Source organism: Corylus avellana, chromosome ca7 (genome assembly GCF_901000735.1).
Source record: "Corylus avellana chromosome ca7, CavTom2PMs-1.0".
Classification (NCBI taxonomy): Eukaryota; Viridiplantae; Streptophyta; class Magnoliopsida; order Fagales; family Betulaceae; genus Corylus; species Corylus avellana.
The window spans coordinates 8,328,088-8,345,230 of NC_081547.1; the positions used below are offsets into that span (position 1 = coordinate 8,328,088).

Genomic DNA, 17,143 nt, shown 5'->3' on the forward strand with positions numbered 1-17,143 from the left:
TATCTTATGAGTAATACTGAAAGTTACTATTATGTTCTTCCTAAAATAAGGTAACTTTTAAAATTTTGATCAACTATTGAAATTATCTCATAGTACTGACCTAGGAGTCTCAATGCTTAGTCATTATTTAAAAAAATAAAAATCCAATATTTAATTGAAATTAAGATATGATAGGAACTCAACTGAGCTTCATCTAGTCCTTAAGGGATAACTTAATCGGTTGGAGACTACGCCTCATAAAACGGATGTCACTAGTTCAAATCTCTTTCCCTCTTGTGTGGACATGTCAAAAAAAAAAAAAAAAAAAAAAACTTGTCTTCATCTAAGCCCCAACTTTTACTTACGTGTCATAAAGCTACATAAGAGTTGTGTCAAGTTCAAAATTAAAATTTTTAAAAAGAGATAAAAATCAAAGCACATATACACAAAAGTTGGGGCTTAGTTGAGCCCCTATTTCACTCTTGTGTTGTCTCTTATCCATAATGTTAATATGATAATTTCAATCGAGAGTAATTCTAAATGGCCTATTTGTGTCCTACTAAGAATGATGTAACTATTAAAATCACTCTTGGATCAAAACTCAATAATGATCAATTGAAAGCCCAATGATAATTTTAATAGCCACATTATTCATAGTAGAACATAAATAGGCCTCCTAGAATTACTAATTATTTTTAACAATGACTAATTATTGAAACGATTAGGTCAATATTTTGTAAGATAATAAAAAAATTAGTTTCTAGCATTTCTAAAAGAAAACAAGAAAGAAACAAACATCAAAGGAGTTAGTTAACTAACTGGGTGACGAACGGATTAACCCTATCCTCATATCCCACAGTATTCTGAAAGCAGACCAAAAAAAGAAAAGAAAATAAAAGAAGCGTTTCAATAGGCCAGCCATTAATCTCCAAACAAAACTAGCTTGGAATAACCTTCTCATTTGCCTATATAATAACATCTTTGCTTTTCCTTTGGTTCCCAGCTTGGAATAAGAATCTACTCTCTCTCTCTCTCTCAAACATTTTGATTCAGCCAAACTACTTTTAACACATCACGTTCAACATGACATGAGACAAAAGGCAGTGGCCATTCTTTGTTAATATACAACGACTTTTTTATTTCTTATTTAAGATTTGTCTTCAGAACGCAATTGACTATTTGATCAGCCTATGAGACAGACAAAAAAGAACATTATAGGAACAGAAACCAAAGACAACATCAAAACGTTACTGTTCTGTTCATCCGCGCGGACTGAATGCGTTTGAGAGCGGTCGCTTTATAGTAGGTCCTCTCTCTGTCTAGAATCAGCACAAACTGAAAACGGTCTTGCTTACTTTTTAGGTCTTAAATGGATTTTTTTTTGTTTTTTGCTTTAATCTGATTTACAGCAAGTCTTCTCTCTGTCTAGAATCAGCACAAACTGAAAACGGTCTTGCTCACTTTTTAGTTCTTAAATGGATTTTTTGTTTTTTTTTTGCTTTAATCTGAACTGGGTGAGATAAGTTTACTCATTTCTGGGACCAAGTAATCTTTGTTTGTCTAGAAATATCGTAAATTGAAATTGGGTTTGTTCATTTTTTCTTATTTTTTGTGATCATTTTGGTCTAATATATTATTGGTAGCCTGAATATCTGAATATTTCTGTTTATGGGCCAGTAATTCAACATAAACTGGTAATGGTTTTCCCAAAATTTGATTTTTCTTGTTCATCTATGGTTTGATATTATATGGGTCATCCGGATTTTCTTGGTTTTGGGTATGTAGATTAATCTGACCCAAGTCAAATTATTTTATTTTGGGCATGTAGATGGAGGATGATGAAGAAGAGGACCTACGATCTCTCTCTCTCTCTCTGACTTCATGAGTTTTAACTACAAATAGATGTTTTTTGAATGATGATGATTAGAGAGAAGAAGGATATAAACCCTCTCTTACTGAAATTTGGGGTGGCTTTAGCTATTTCTTTTGCTGGATTTCTCTATTCTCGCGTCAGAGCCAGAAGGATCAAGCTCTCCTCACCTCCTCCCTCACCACGCTCTTCGGGTTTGTTTTTTCTTTTTGTTTCTTTTCCCCCCCCTTAAATCTGTTCTTCTTATTGTAATATATATATCTGGTTCAGTGGTTGCAATTTTCAGTCCATGTTTTAATAATATTATGCATATTACTAGATAATGGCAGTGAAGTTACTCTGGACCTACATTCCATCAAGACAACATCCACTTCCAGCGATCCTGTTTCTGTTGCCGAAGAAAAATATGTAAGTATACTTGGACCATAAATCCCATCCAAAAACTGTAAATTTGTTAATCCTATCATTAATCAATTCAATTCTTTGGGGGGTGGGGGGGATGATTACATAGAGGTTATTGAGTGTTGTTTTTTCTTTTCCTTTATATTTGTGATGTCTTTTGATTGGTGTCGGTGATTGGTTGTTGATAAAGCAAAGTGTTTTTTTTCATATGTGAACTAACAGAATAATTGTCTCAAATATGTTTTGTAAAATAATCCTGCAAACTGAAAGATGTGAAATTGTAAATCTATTTCCTGTCTCTTTCCATTCCACTGTTGGCAAAGAACAATATACTGTTGATGTAGTATGGTATGGACTATGGAGTATCTATCCGGCACGGTTAACTTATATATGAACATAATTATAGAAATTGTTTGGAAAGTATAATCTGCTCGCTTTCCTTTTGAGAAAAGTAAAAGAACTTGGTTTTTCGTTGACAATGTAATTTTTGTTTATTTTTATCTCTGTTCATTTGATTCCCTGCAATGATAAGCATTATACCTTGCTAGGTTTGTGTTTACTTTAATATCCATTGCTTAATTTTCAAAAAGATAGCTGCCAATTATGGCTGTTGAAATGACTGGGAATGAGGGGAACATGGTCCTAAATGGTATTAGTTTCCGGAGAACAGAACAGATATCTGATTGTCTTTAAGCTGGATTCTATTTCGTGGAGGTTAAATTTATAAGATCTTTCTTTATCAGGAAGAGAAACGCATGCCAAAGGCCAGTATTGATTGCAGGGTTAAACACTCTCCCAGCAGTAAAATCAGTGTAGATAAAGATGGGTTCCTCTTGCCAGAGTTTGAAGATCTTGTGAAGGAGTTTAACTCTGCTCCTGCAAATGCTGGCTTCTCTCCCAAGAAAGATGATGAAACACCCAGGCTCAGGTCAAATATGGAAACTCCAAAAGCCTTTAGGAGTGCTGAAAAGGATCAATATGAGCAAGAGATCAAGCACCTGAGAAACACGGTCAGAGTGCTTCGGGAGAGGGAGAGGAATCTTGAGGTTCAATTGCTCGAGTATTATGGCCTTAAAGAGCAAGAAACTGCCGTCATGGAGATCCAAAATCGATTGAAGTTAAACAATATGGAGGCTAAGCTTTTCACTCTCAAGATTGAGTCGTTACAGGCAGATAACCAGAGACTAGCGGCACAAGTGGCTGATCATGTGAATGTGGTGGCTGAGCTTGAGGCTGCAAGAGCAAAAATTAAAATGCTCAAGAAGAAACTTTGTTCTGAAGCTGAACAGAACAGGGAACATATCTTAGCCCTTCAGGGAAGAGTTGCAAAGTTGCAAGACCAGGAATACAAGGCTGATCCAAGTGATCCGAAAATCCAATTAAAGCTGCAAAGACTAAACGATATGGAGGTTGAGGCTGAAGAGTTGAGAACGTCTAATATGAGATTGCAGGTTGAAAATACTGAATTGAGTCGGAGGTTGGAATCTACACAAATCCTTGCAAATTCTGTTTTGGAAGATCCAGAGGTCTTAATCCATTCATAGTAAATCTTTTTTTTTGTTTGTTTGTTCTTTTTCGATATCATTATTCTTGAACACATTTCACTTGTGTTGTGATGCAGGCAGAAGCATTTAGGGTGGAGGGGGAGAATCTAAGACATAAAAACAAAGACCTGGAAGAGGAAATCGAGCGACTTCAAGCATATCGATGTTCTGATGCTGAAGAATTGGTCTATTTGAAGTGGATAAATGCTTGCTTACGATATGAGCTTCGAAATTATCAGCCTCGTGATGGTAAAACAGTGGCAAGGGACCTAAGCAAAACATTAAGCCCGAAATCTGAAGAGAAAGCAAAGCAGTTAATTCTTGAGTATGCAAATACTGAAGGGGTGGGAGAAAAAGGGATCCACATTATGGACTTTGATTATGACCAATGGTCATACTCCCATGCTTCCATTCTTACAGACTCTGGAGAGCTTGATGATACTTCTGCAGATAATTCGCCTGCAACCAGAACCAACAGTTCGATCAAGACTAAACTTTTCAGCAAACTTGGGAGAATTATTCGTGGGAAAGACAGTCATGATAATCATGTTTTATCAATGGAGAAGTCTGGATCTTTGGAATGTGGAGACTCTCCAAGGTGCAGTTCAAATATTTCAAGAGGAACTGATGCTGGAACTGAAAGGCATGGCAGCAGACTTGTTACTCCTCAGGATTCATCTAGACCTTCTCTGGATCTCCACCGATTCAGGAGTCTAAGGGATGAAAGTATCAAGGATATAGATAGTGTCCAGAAATATAGTGATTTGGGATCCTCTTATGGATACAAGAGGTTTGTTTTGAGTAGGGGAAGTGCTGATTGGGCTATCACCCCTAAAAGCCTACTTGATGGAGACTTGGATGCCACTGAGAAATCTGAGCTGGTGAAATATGCAGAAGTTTTAAAGGACTCTCATGGTGGATCGCCGAAGTTTCGTAAACGATCAGCATCTGTTAGTTTCTTTTGACAAATTGCCATCACTAGCTGCAGCACTTTCACACTTCATCAACCTTTTATACACATGCAATCAAACATATGGTGAAGAAATTTACTATTTGATGCCATGTGACAATTTCTTTTGGTTAGAAACCAGTCAGAAGCTTATTGTACCTTGTATGTATGTTTGATTTTTTTTTCTTATTAGATGCATGTTTAAACATTGAAAGTCTCTCTCAGTTGCACATTCAATCTGATGACTCAAAACAAAGTTTTCTAAAGATTGCAGCTAAATGGTTAATCTTTTGGCTTATATCTTGTGTCCTAAGCGGTTATGATTGTAAAATCAAACAATTTTATAGGTGAATTGTGAGTCCACGGCTTTGTGAGTAAATGCAACCAACAAGGTGTCTGTGAAGTGAGTCCCTTTTTTGCTTTGTTAAACTTTTTCTCTCGTGTTTGTTAGAGGTTATTAAATACAAACCGATTTCTCGAAACCAAGAAAAGTGGTGTTGGAAAGAACCAGAATGATTCTTGCATTGGTAGGATTGGTCCCAGTCCCAGTATAGGGTCGATCAGAGCCACTCAGAATCGATCCCAGGTCTTTACGTGTAATATCCTGAAAATAAATATATTCAATTTAAATAACAGTCACGATTTATAAACCGAAATCCTTATTGCAGGTCACATAAAACTGGTTCCAATAAAATAAAATTGAATTTCCCTAAAACCTTTGAAACCTTTGTATTTTCCTTAAAAACACTTGAACGATCGAGACCTTCCTTCCGAACTTTCAAAGATCCCACTCGAACGTTTGAACCTGTTTGAGAACACTTCTAAAATTTTCCATCTCAGCCTTTGAGTGACTTAGTTAGAGGCCATATAAAGCCATTCTTACACCCAAAAACCCTAGTTTCATTGTTCCTTTAGGTCAAGAACCCTAGAGGAGAGAGGGAGAGAGAGGTCCTAGAGAGAGAAATGTAGTTCTTGGTGAGACTTCGTCCTTAAAAAGGCAACCCCTAAACCTCAATCTCATCCGATCTTAACGTTATGTTAATATGATTTTAATCTACTAGCCTTGTTATTTACTATGATGCATCATGTGGGTTTTAAAAACATATTAGTATGATATATTGGATTGCTTTGGGCAAATCATGCATGTGTTAGCTATAGTTTCAAAAAGAGATAAACTTGCTTGTACTTTTTGTGCTATTATACATTATTGATGCATGTTTGATAGACATTTCTAAGAGTATTAGGAGTTTTGGTTAAGTTGAGAAATGGGTCTAAGAGGTAGTTTTGGATTTTTCATGTACTATTGCAGTTATCGAATGTTCCACCGTCTATGCCAAACGTTCGACACCCAAGACAACAATATGCATGATTATGGTTTTTATTACGCAATTAGGATTCGACATGCCATATTAGGGTTTTTAGTATGTTGTTTTATGACATTAGAGTATGATTTGCAGTAACTTCAAGGCTGGAATGTCTGAGACTGAGGATGACTATTAGATGTAATTAAGTAAATGTTTACAAAACTATTTTCATCCTAACATGCGATATGTCAGTGAACTAAGCATGCTTTACTTTTCAAAATATGCTTTACTTTTCAAAATAATAAGTCCTGAGCCTACTTATCTTTATAACATGTTTATGGATGCTTCAAATGGATATTTGTTTATTATACAATTTCCAGTAAATGAACAATACTTTCATCATATGACATGACCGTGGATAATGAATTATCATTATATATGTTGAAGTATGACTTAAATTGTCAAGTCACTTTTGAGTGGGCCCAACAATATTCCTTTTGTCTCTTGGATAATTTTGTGGTGCTTTAGTCCAACTTGGTTTTGGAATACCGAGCGGGCTTTGAGTTCTTGTTTTAGTAGACTTATGTTCTACTCCCACAAGGTTTTGTTTTTCCTCCTATTGTTGGGAAACTTTTTGGCCGACTATAGCATCTATAAAAGAGACATAACTTCAGCCTTTATAGAGCAGCACAATAACGAAGAAATCTGTGCCATCTCACTTAGTTTTCTCGCGTGTTTGTAGGGAAAAAGAGTTTTTCTTGTATTAGTTTTTTCTTTTGTGTGAGAGTGAAATTTAAATGTATTGGGGCTTTGAGTTTTGAGTAGTTTTTTCCCTGCTACTCTTTTGTACTCCATCTTTTGTTAATGAATTTCCTCCGAGTCATTTTCGTCGGTAAATGTAGGCTTGTTAAGCCGAACCACTTAAATCTTGGTGTTGTGTATAATTGATCTATTTTCTATTTTGTTCTTTTCTTTTTCTTTGGGATCTGTATTTTAATTTCGTGCATAACAATATAGACTTGACCTTGTGGTCATAGCAGAGAGTTATTTTTATTGTTTGGCCTTGCATCCAATTATTATTAGTGACAGATACAACGTGGAAGGATAAGTCACTATTGAGGCTTCACTAGTAGTTGCTATTACATGACGGTATGTGACAATATCCGGGATACCGGTATTGTACCATAAGTTATTTAGGATATCGCCAACCTTACCAAAAAGGGGCTAAGGGCTTGGAAGGATGGCGCATGATTTCTTTGCATTTAAAACACAAGTGACTTGTTACCGGAATTATGCCATTCCTCTTAAAAATAAACCAAACTTTTTAGATGGCGTAATAACGAAAAAGACCATTGCAACATTTTTCAGTATTACCCTTATGTGAAATAGAACATTCAAATTTCAAATGCTCCGGTTTTCCCTTTTCAACTCTTTTGCTTTGTTTGTTGTGGAGACATAATGAGTAATATAGAAATCGAAAAGTACAAGTCTCATAAGTCATATATCTTCAACCATTTGCAGGATGAGAAAAATATGATTTTTCGTGTTCGTTTTCCTTTTTTCAGGTGAATAAATTCTGAAAAACAGAATATTATATTTTTCATGTTCGTTTTCCTTTTTTCAGGTGTATCTCTTTTGATGAGATTAAGCTCAAAAATTATTATTCCAAACCCATTTGGCTTTTAGGGAGTTCTTAAGAGTACGAATAAATTACACAAAACATCAATCAACTGAGAATAATTTTCCTCAGTTACATGATTACTATTACAACTTTTGCATCATTTCCATGGTAACAAACGAGTAAAGTAACTTTAATTTAGACATTTTGCAGGGATAAAAAGAACCATATATATATATATATATCCTCATGTAATGAGGTCGATGCCTTGGAGAATCAATGCATCAGCAAGAACTTGATTAGCAGCCTCAGATGGGTGGACGCTGTCCCAAAACACATACTGAGTTGCATTGGGACAAGTTCCTGGTGACTTGGGATTGCACAACAACGATGTTGTCTCTACTATTCCTGTTCCACAGCAGCCTCTCCTTGCTTCCACGAAGCCTACCAAAAGACAACAGCAAAAGATTATTTATTCCACCATCCAAAGGATTCGTAATCAGTTGGAAAAACAAGCATGTTTCTTACCATATTTTGATGGAGATCGAACAACATCATAGAGAGGCTTGAAAATGTCAAAGATAACAATCTTAAGACCAGGAAGTTGCTTTTGGAGATTTGCTGCAGCAGAGCTGATCTTCTTGTTAAACCCTTGCGCATCAGTGTTGAACCTAGTGACGCACCCCTTCTCATGAAACCCAAATAAGGTGATTGCTAAAGGAATGCAACCCAATGGAGGGAGTGAAGTCACCCCAAGTTTCCTCGCTCCAAGCCCATACAGGTCCTGTTTTCAATCAGACCAACCAACTCTGTTTTCAACACTTAGCTACCAAATAGAGCATTTGAAGCACAAATTTGCAGCTAGTTTTTTGAGTGCATTTAGTGCAGAAGTTAATATTTTGGAGAAAATTAACTTAGCCCCATGAACTAACAGGTAAATTTTAGATGGCCCCCTAAACAACCGTTTGTAACACTTGTTCCCTCAAATTATCATTTTTTCAAGGGAATAATACACTTTAACTTCCCGATCTATCATTTTTTTTGCGTTTACACTTCAAAACTATAAAAAGTGACATTAGAGTCTTACATATCATCACCGCGTGTCAAATTAGAGATTTTTGCATTTTTCTCCTCAAAATACCCTTAAATTTATTAAAAAATTAAATTCATATTAGCCCCTTAATTTTTTTTTTTTTTGGAAATGGTTATTTTGATTAACTTCAAGGGTATTTTGGAGAAAAAAGTGAAAAAATGTTTAATTTGCCATGAAATTGTAGTATATGGAGCATCCATGTCACTTTTTTAAATTTGATGACGTAATTACGAAAAGGGTTTGTTTCAAATATTTTAATTTAAAAATTAGCACGTGTGGGACACGTGCAGTATTTTTCATCCATTTTAATGTCAAATGCTAATGGAAGGTGGTGTGAAGTCTAAAAAAATATTAAGCAGAGGGTGTCAAGTAGTACAAATCGTGGTTTGGGGAGAGCATAAATGAGGTGTTACTTGGAGAAAATAAATGTATTTTTCCCAAAAAGTTTAGTAAAAAACAAGGATATATATACCTGGACAAAGCTTGAGAATGCACCAACAAGGTAGTTGCCATACTCATCGACAGTGTAGATTTTGTTGATAAAAGGATTAACATAGTAATTCTGCAGAAAGTCGCCACTACCAGCACTCAAAATATATACGGAATCCTTGATGATGGATGCTGCTTTCGTACTACCAGCAACCTTTGCTAGCTTACTCTTGTATTCCTTAAAGTACTCCAGCTGCTGAGACAATGGAATTGCATGCTGCCAAAAAAGAGTTCATTTGTTTCACGAAATCAAATCTTAAATGTTCTATCTATATATATGGAGATTGAGATTAATGCATGACAGGCATGCGTGAGATAGAGTTCTTTACATTAAGGATTGCTGCTTTCTCATCGTACCCCGAGGCAGCAGAAGCAAAGTTGGCTCCAATTAGAAGGTTCTTCCCTGATGCCTGTGGGCTAAGATATGCTGGAGCATATGTCGTGAAACCCAGAGTTTCAGCTGCGAAAAGTAAAATTTCGATCAACTAATTAATTAGACAATCCAAGCCTAGTTTGCGATTTTTATCTATTCTACTGAACTAAATTCAAAATTGTGAATATCGAAAAGAAAAAAGAATTGAAATTATGTTTGGGTTGTTTGAAGAATACCCGTTATTTAAAAGAAATTTTAAGGAATCTCAATCTCTTTGCACGGTGTCTCGAGGATTCAGTCGGGACAAATCCCGAGATATACCCTTTATATATTTAAAAAAAAAAAATCCGTACGCAGGCATTCTAGCTAGCATTGATGTCTTTGTTGAATTACTCACCTGTAATATCAGTGGCTAGTTTGCCATTGCAAAACCTCCCAGTGGCTTGATGATTGGCAAAGTCCCTCCCATATGGAGGATAGTTAGCCTTGAAAAGTGTAGGGAGATAGTTATTGTTCCCCACGTCTACCGCAGAGTCACCAAACGTTATGATTCCTGGTACAATTGCAGTCGAGTCTTGCCCATTTCCAAATCTTAACAATGCAAATGAAAATATCAAGAGCAGTGCTCTTCTGAAGCACTGGATATTCATTTTATACAGCGTTGGTAGTTTTAGGGTTTGAGCTGGGAATTAGTTCTTATAAAGGAAGACTAAAACGACCCAATTCAAGTTGGTCTTGAAGAAAGAAGATGGAAGTTGAGTACGTCTTTAATGAGTCCTCTTTAGGTGGTTACATTATGCATTGAAAAGCACATTAATTTCCTTTTTGATAGATGTGACCAGCTAGCTTGCAAAATTTACGTAAAATTAATATTATTTTGCTCGTGTTCTTGTGTATGTGTGTGTTGAGATTTTTCTTCTTGCTCACAAATTAAAGAGCAAATTAAAATAAGGGTGAATTTATGCTCACTATTAACTAAGGTAGGGCAAGGTAGTTGGGAGGATGGTGGGTGTTGGCTTAATGAGTTGAAGACACGGGAAAGTTGCACGTGCTTGAGTTATTTCGGTGGTTGCATTTCTAGCCGACCAGTCCCGATCATATGGCATGGATAACCTAATTGTGAGGAAATGTAAATGAGCCGTGAGATTAGAGTTAGAGGAAATATTGGTAATTAACTTTGAGTATCAATAACCATTCCAATAATGTGTTGGCAAAATTTAACCTGTAACGCCCCATCCTAGTGCACAATATTGTCCGCATTTTGGCTCCCCGCTTAACTGCGGAGTTCTGATGAGATCATGACCATCACGACTTTAAAACGCGTTGTTGTCATGAATGGTGTAAGTATACATATAAGCACATCTCCATCTCCATACTTAGACAATGTGGGACGCTCATATGAAGTCTCAAGATCAATGGTCTGAAATTGAAATCGTTGTAGATCAAAACTTGGCCACATTGGTAAGTACTTGCAGAGTTTGAAAGAAGAGGAGTCAAAATCGTTTGTGATGGGTGCAAGTACGCTTAGGTTGGAGTTGCCAACCATGGTGGCAGATGGGCTAAATATATAATGTCATTTTCAGGTGATCAATTCATGGATGTTGAAAGAAGATGATCCTTTCCGAAAGAAATATTCGAAGAAGAGAAATCTTAATATTGCTTGCACAAAATAAACTTCATTCATTTTTCTTTTATGTTATTCATGCAAACGAAAAGTTAAAGCTAAGACCTATTTGATATCCTAAATTACGTATGGATGTGAACCCCGTCCTCTGGTTATGGGGGTCCAATACCATTACTTCAAGCCCCAAAAAGCTTTCATAAATGAAATGAATGCATGTGGCCATTGACATTGATCACTAATTAAGCTCCCTCCAGATATTATAGTAAAGTGAAATGGAGATAAACAAGCTAAACAATATTAGGGGTAATTACCTTTTCTCCCATCAACTACAACGTGTTATCACTTTGTCCCCATGAATTGACAACCCTACTACCCGACCCTTTTAAACTACTATTTTGTATCCAAAACCCCATTCTATCAGTTAAAGGCGTTACACTACAAAAAAAACAATTTTTTTTCTCACTGGAGTTTTCTGACGTGGCAATTCTGACGTGTGTTGAATGTTAGGTACATAGGAGTCAATAAATTTTTATTTTATTTTTCTGACGTGTTACTGTTTAACATGTCAGAAAATTTTTGACATGTTAAAATATAACGAGTCAGAAATTTCCTGACGTGTCAAAATTGACACGTTAGGAAATTTAAAAATTAATTAAAAAAAATAATTTTTTTTTTTTAAATTTTTTTTCTGGAATATTTTTTTCAATTAATTAATTTAATTTAATTTAATTTAATTTTTTTTTTTGTAATTTCTCTGCACCATTGAAACGAATTTTTTTTTTTTTGTTTCTCTGCACGGAACCTCTATTTCTTTTCTCAATTTTCTCTTTCTCTCTATTCTTTTCTCCGGCCAGCTCTCCCATTTCTCCATTTTCTTACTCTCTCTCTCTCTCTCTTCTTTTCGATCTCCATTTTCAAAAACCCAAACCCAAACCGAAAAAATCTTCAAAAAATCAAAAACCCAAATCAAAAAATCAATCTGAAAGATCAAAAACCCAAAAAAAATTTTCTTATCTTCTCTTCTCCTTTTTTTTTTTTTTTTTTTTCTTCTTCTTCCTCCACTCTTTTTCTTCTTCTCTTCTCATTTTCTTTTTCTTTTTCTGCTTTCTTCGATTTGCTGCTTCTCAATTTTTTCTCTTTACCTTTTCTTTTTCATCTTCCTCTAGATCGAGGGAGTTGCCGCACAGAAAAGGGAGATTGAGAGAGGAGAGAGAGAGCGTGGGGAAAAATGAAGAGGGAAAGAATAAGAAAAGGAAAAAAGTTGAGGGGAAATAAGAAGAGGGAAAAAATTCAAAATCCCGCCCATTTTTTTTACATTTTTTGATGTGCTATTTTTTGCTATGTCAGGAAAATATTTTCTGACGTGGCATTTTTTGCCATGTCAAAAATGGTGACGTGGCAAAAATCATGTACTGTTTGCCACGTCAGAATATGGTAATTTTTTTTGTAGTGTTAACTTAGACGGTCAACCTGTCTAGGGCTGGGCCAAAACCCGCCCAACCCGAAGACCCGCCCCGGCCCGTGCGGGTTCAGTGTGTATTTTTGCGGGTTCGGGTTGAAAATATCCAACCCGTGCGGGGCGGGGCGGGGCGGGTTTCGGGTTTTCTAAAATTTTTTATGCAGGTACCCGCCCTGACCCGCTCCTACCCGCTCTTAAAACACCACAAAACAAAATTAGAAAACCCTAGACACTAAAGAGACCTCATACCTGTAACCCATTCAGCCGCACCTCTTTCTCCCTTTCGGCTTTCACGGTTCACCACTTCACCCAGCCGTCAACCTCAAGTCCTCAACACAGCCATCAGCCGCACCGTCGACCGCACCTCTCTCCCATCGGACCCATCTCACTCCCCGCACTGCACGACTGTCGACCGCAGTCACCGCATCTCTCGATCTCCCATCATATGGTCGGACCCATCTCACTCCCCAGTCCCTGCATCGCACGACCGCACGGTCCGCACCTCTCGATCTGCCATCGGATCGGACCCATCTCACTGAGTCATGCACTCACTACAAAAATTGTGGGAATTTCTGACTAGAGGTTTTTGACGTGTCGGTTTTGACACATCAAAAAATTGTTGACGTGTCGAGTTTTGCACGTCAAAATTTTTTTTGACACGTTAAAAAAACTTTGACGTGCCAAAATCGACACGTCAAAAAGTTACGTTTTTTTTTTTTGACGTGTCACGCCGTTTGACACGTCAAAAAATATATATAATTTTTTTTTAATAAAAAATAATTACAATATTCCAATTCCTGATATTCCAATACAATAATTTCAATATTTATAATCCACATACAGAATCAACAATATCCATAATCCACATCCAATACATATCCAATACATAATCCACATCCATAATCCGCATCTAATACATAATCCACATCCAATACATAATACACACCTATAATCCACATCCAATACATAACACACATCCATAATCCACATCCAATACATAATACACATCCATAATCTACATCTAATACATAATCCACATTCAATACATAATACACACCCATAATCCACATCCAATACATAATACACATCCATAATCCACATCTAATACATAATCCACATCCAATACATAATACACACCCATAATCCACATCCAATACATAACACACATCCATAATCCACATCCAATACATAATACACACCCATAATCCAAATCCAATACATAATACACATCCATAATCCACATCCCATACATAATCCAATCCAATACATAATCCACATCTATAATACACATCCATAATCCACATACATAATCCAATCCAATACGTAATCTAATCCAATACATAATCCACATCCATAATACACATCCATAATCCACATCTATAATCCACATACATAATACACATCTATAATCCACATACATAATCCAATCCAATACCTAATCCAATCTAATACGTAATTCAATCCAACACATAATCCAATCCAATCTAATCCAATACATAATACACATCCATAATCCACATACATAATACACATCCGTAATCCACATACATAATCCAATCCAATACATAATCAAATCCATAATCTCTAATACATAATCCAATCTCTAATACATAATCCACCAAAAACATCTAACTAGAAGGAGCAAGATTCTAATATAGCTACTAATAGTTCCAGCCCACCCATTAGCAATCACAAGAACATACTATGAGGTTCAAAGAATATATATATCCAACACAACTTCATTAAACAAAATCCAATATCCAATATATATATCCAACACAACACAACTTCATTAATAATATATATCCAATATCCAATAATATATATCCAACACATACTACATTCCAACACAACACATAACAAAACATATATATACATCGAAAACACGTTCTAACACAAGGCAAAACAAATATACAATAAAACACATCTGGACTATCTACTAGAAATAAGTTTCAATTAGTCTCAACAAACTTATAGTTTTATCTAACTATATACAAAACAATAACAGTACTATGTATACAAACAGTGATGATCAACGACATGTGGCGCCCAACTCAACACAGTCATCCCCCAACTCTTAATCTGCATTACCTGCAAATGAGTTGTGAACCAATAATAATCAATACAAAAATTCAAAATTACTATGTAATATGATACAAATATACGTAAGTTCTAAAATGGACCGCTGTAACTAGGAGTTTATAACAGTTGTTTCTAACCGTTGTTTTTAACAGTTAACAATTGTTACAAAAACAAAATAAAATATATCATTACCTCTGTGGGGCGCAAATCCAGACGTCGACCCGAACATGGCCTCAATCTGGCGAAAACGAGCATCAATCATAGCATCTTTCTTTGCTAACTGCGCTTTTTGTGCTTCAATCTGCCTCGCCATCTCTTCCATTGCACTTCTTTGTGCTGCCCGCTCTTCTTCCATCACACGTCTTTCTTATGCCCGCTCCTCTTCAAGTTCTCTAATTCTATCCGTCATCTGTGAGAACGAGAAGCTCCAAGAATTTTGAGACCGTATCTGGGATGGTGTATAGTATGAATGTATGCTGCCCCGCACGGACAACACATTCGGACCCAACTGGCGGACCCTGCCAGTATACTCAGGCTTATTTCTATGCGCCTGAGCATACGCGTCATCAGGTGTCCACCGTACCGTCCCTTCTCTCATGGTCTTACTATTTGCCGGGTCAGTGGGTATCAATTCCTTCATCCTCTCCTGTACATTAAAAAACAAATTAGTATCTCGTATAAGGAACGTTAATCATAAGTAATTTATCAAAATATATATGCTTGAGTACTTACACATCTCTCCCTGACCACGTCATTCGGATAGCCACCATCCTTCGTTGTGTGAGTAGTGATGTAACTTTCCGCTCGAGTTGGAGGAGTGCCACCCTTGGCTACGGTCTGCATAGAAAATATATCAATACAACAACAAAAACAAAAAAAATTAAGAAAAACATAGACCTATACAACCGATTTTATATTTGATATATACATATATCAAACATAGACCTATACTTATATATATATATAAATACCTTTTGATATGTCGCTCTAGCGAAGCTCATCGACCCGGTGCAGTGAGGTGTGTTATTTTTTGCTCGCAATTCCTTCATCTTGGCAGCAAACTCCTACATGTATATCACTCTTAAAATGTCAGGCATAACCCAATTATAATTAATGAAACTAAACAATTACAATTAATTCCACTAGCCAATTGCTTCTTTTCTCTTCCTATTCAAATATATTCATATATTTCTTTACTATATGGACAATAATCAACAACGGGAGATTGGCTAGTGGAATAAAGCAAACCAATCAAGAAGACATATTCTAAAAACACTCCGGACATACCTGATTTTTCGGGTCACACCATCTCGCCAACAAGACATTCAAGTCCTCGGCGTCGTATTTCCTAACGACAGCCTCACCCATTCTCGCCTTCACTGAGTCTGGAGTATCGCCCTCCTTGATTTTTAACTTGCGTTTTACAGCGTATCTCCAACTCTTCAGCTTGGAGCCCATATCTCTGAAGGCGTCTCTTTTAATCGCCTGAAGATCGTATTCAGGCGGCATGTAGAACTGAGTCTGCATATATACCAAGTAAAAATTAGGCGTATAATTGCACACATTAACAATGTTTAAAATATTGAAAAACACATGCGAAAATATGAGAAAAAAATTTAACCATACCATAAAGGCGTCCCATACATCTTCCTTCGCACGGGGATGTACATGCTCCCATTCCTCCCGGAGCCTAACATAAGTCCCGGCCCTTATGACGTTGCCGTTGTTAGGAAATTAATCCTATTTCCCAAGACCCGTGAGATGCGAAAAATAAGAAGAATGCGGAATAACAAAGATAAGCAATCACACACGACACAAAGATTTAAGTGGTTCGGCTTAACAAGCCTACATCCACTGGCGGAGACGACCCGGAGAAAATTCACTATCAAAAGATGGAGTACAAAAGTAGTAGAGAGAAAATCACTCAGATCCCAAAGCCCCAATACACCCAAATCTCACTATCACACAAGAAAGATTATTCCCAAAATAGAATACAAAAGACAGATGTACAAACTCTTCTTTTGCTGGAACGGATGGCGGCTGATCTCTATTTTCTTCTCTCACTCTGCAGCACCCTTTTTCTTCTAATCACTTGTTTTTGGCTCCTCCAAAAACCACCAAGAAGAAAACACCCTTGCTGCCCTTGTACCTCCTTCTCTCAAATTCTCTCTTTTTTCTCCTCCCTTTGGTGCTTCACGTTTTTGGCACACACAAATTCACCTTGTGCTTTGTTCCTTATATAGAAGCTTTAACTCTCCTTTTACATGTTGGTCTAGGACTCCTACTATAAATCAAACAAGGAGTCCAATTACACATAGGAGAAGGACTCCAAATCAAACTTGGACAAAAGTCTCCTA

General features: G+C 36.5%; 2 protein-coding genes and 1 pseudogene across 3 annotated transcripts; 1 reads left to right on the forward strand and 2 right to left on the reverse strand.

The window, feature by feature from the left end:
* The first annotated feature begins 1,125 nt into the window (after positions 1-1,125).
* LOC132186938 (protein CHUP1, chloroplastic-like) lies at positions 1,126-5,123 on the forward strand. Of its 2 annotated transcripts, none has more exons than XM_059601061.1 (5): positions 1,126-1,285; positions 1,808-2,043; positions 2,169-2,257; positions 2,995-3,777; positions 3,873-5,123. In XM_059601061.1, the coding sequence occupies exons 2-5, from the start codon at positions 1,893-1,895 to the stop codon at positions 4,758-4,760; spliced, it is 1,911 nt and encodes a 636-aa protein (XP_059457044.1). In that variant the 5' UTR covers positions 1,126-1,285; positions 1,808-1,892; the 3' UTR covers positions 4,761-5,123. The 2 variants fall into 2 exon arrangements, with proteins under 2 accessions (XP_059457044.1, XP_059457043.1); XM_059601060.1 differs by having other exon boundaries at positions 1,126-1,281.
* Positions 5,124-7,770: 2,647 nt separating this feature from the next.
* Positions 7,771-10,308, reverse strand: LOC132187016 (GDSL esterase/lipase APG-like). Its single transcript, XM_059601170.1, has 5 exons — positions 10,019-10,308; positions 9,578-9,708; positions 9,232-9,465; positions 8,195-8,450; positions 7,771-8,110 (listed from the first exon to the last, which is right to left on the reverse strand). Exons 1-5 carry the CDS (start codon positions 10,269-10,271, stop codon positions 7,914-7,916), a joined length of 1,071 nt encoding a protein of 356 aa, XP_059457153.1. The 5' UTR covers positions 10,272-10,308; the 3' UTR covers positions 7,771-7,913.
* A 5,095-nt stretch (positions 10,309-15,403) lies between these two features.
* LOC132187814 (putative leucine-rich repeat receptor-like protein kinase At2g19210) overlaps positions 15,404-17,143 on the reverse strand; it is an 8,211-nt pseudogene continuing 6,471 nt past the window's right edge.

What these genes read in the sequence shown, in the direction of transcription:
- LOC132187016 (XM_059601170.1), bottom strand. Translation starts at nt 10,271, where the DNA reads ATGAATATCCAGTGCTTCAGAAGAGCACTGCTCTTGATATTTTCATTT. An exon ending in ACTAGCCACTGATATTACAG is followed by an intron (nt 9,709 to 10,018) that starts GTGAGTAATTCA and finishes TACTTTTCGCAG; the next exon opens with CTGAAACTCTGGGTTTCACG. An exon ending in TCGATCTCCATCAAAATATG is followed by an intron (nt 8,111 to 8,194) that starts GTAAGAAACATG and finishes GTCTTTTGGTAG; the next exon opens with GCTTCGTGGAAGCAAGGAGA.
- LOC132186938 (XM_059601061.1), top strand. Translation starts at nt 1,893, where the DNA reads ATGATGATGATTAGAGAGAAGAAGGATATAAACCCTCTCTTACTGAAA. An exon ending in TCCCTCACCACGCTCTTCGG is followed by an intron (nt 2,044 to 2,168) that starts GTTTGTTTTTTC and finishes GCATATTACTAG; the next exon opens with ATAATGGCAGTGAAGTTACT. An exon ending in CTGTTTTGGAAGATCCAGAG is followed by an intron (nt 3,778 to 3,872) that starts GTCTTAATCCAT and finishes GTTGTGATGCAG; the next exon opens with GCAGAAGCATTTAGGGTGGA.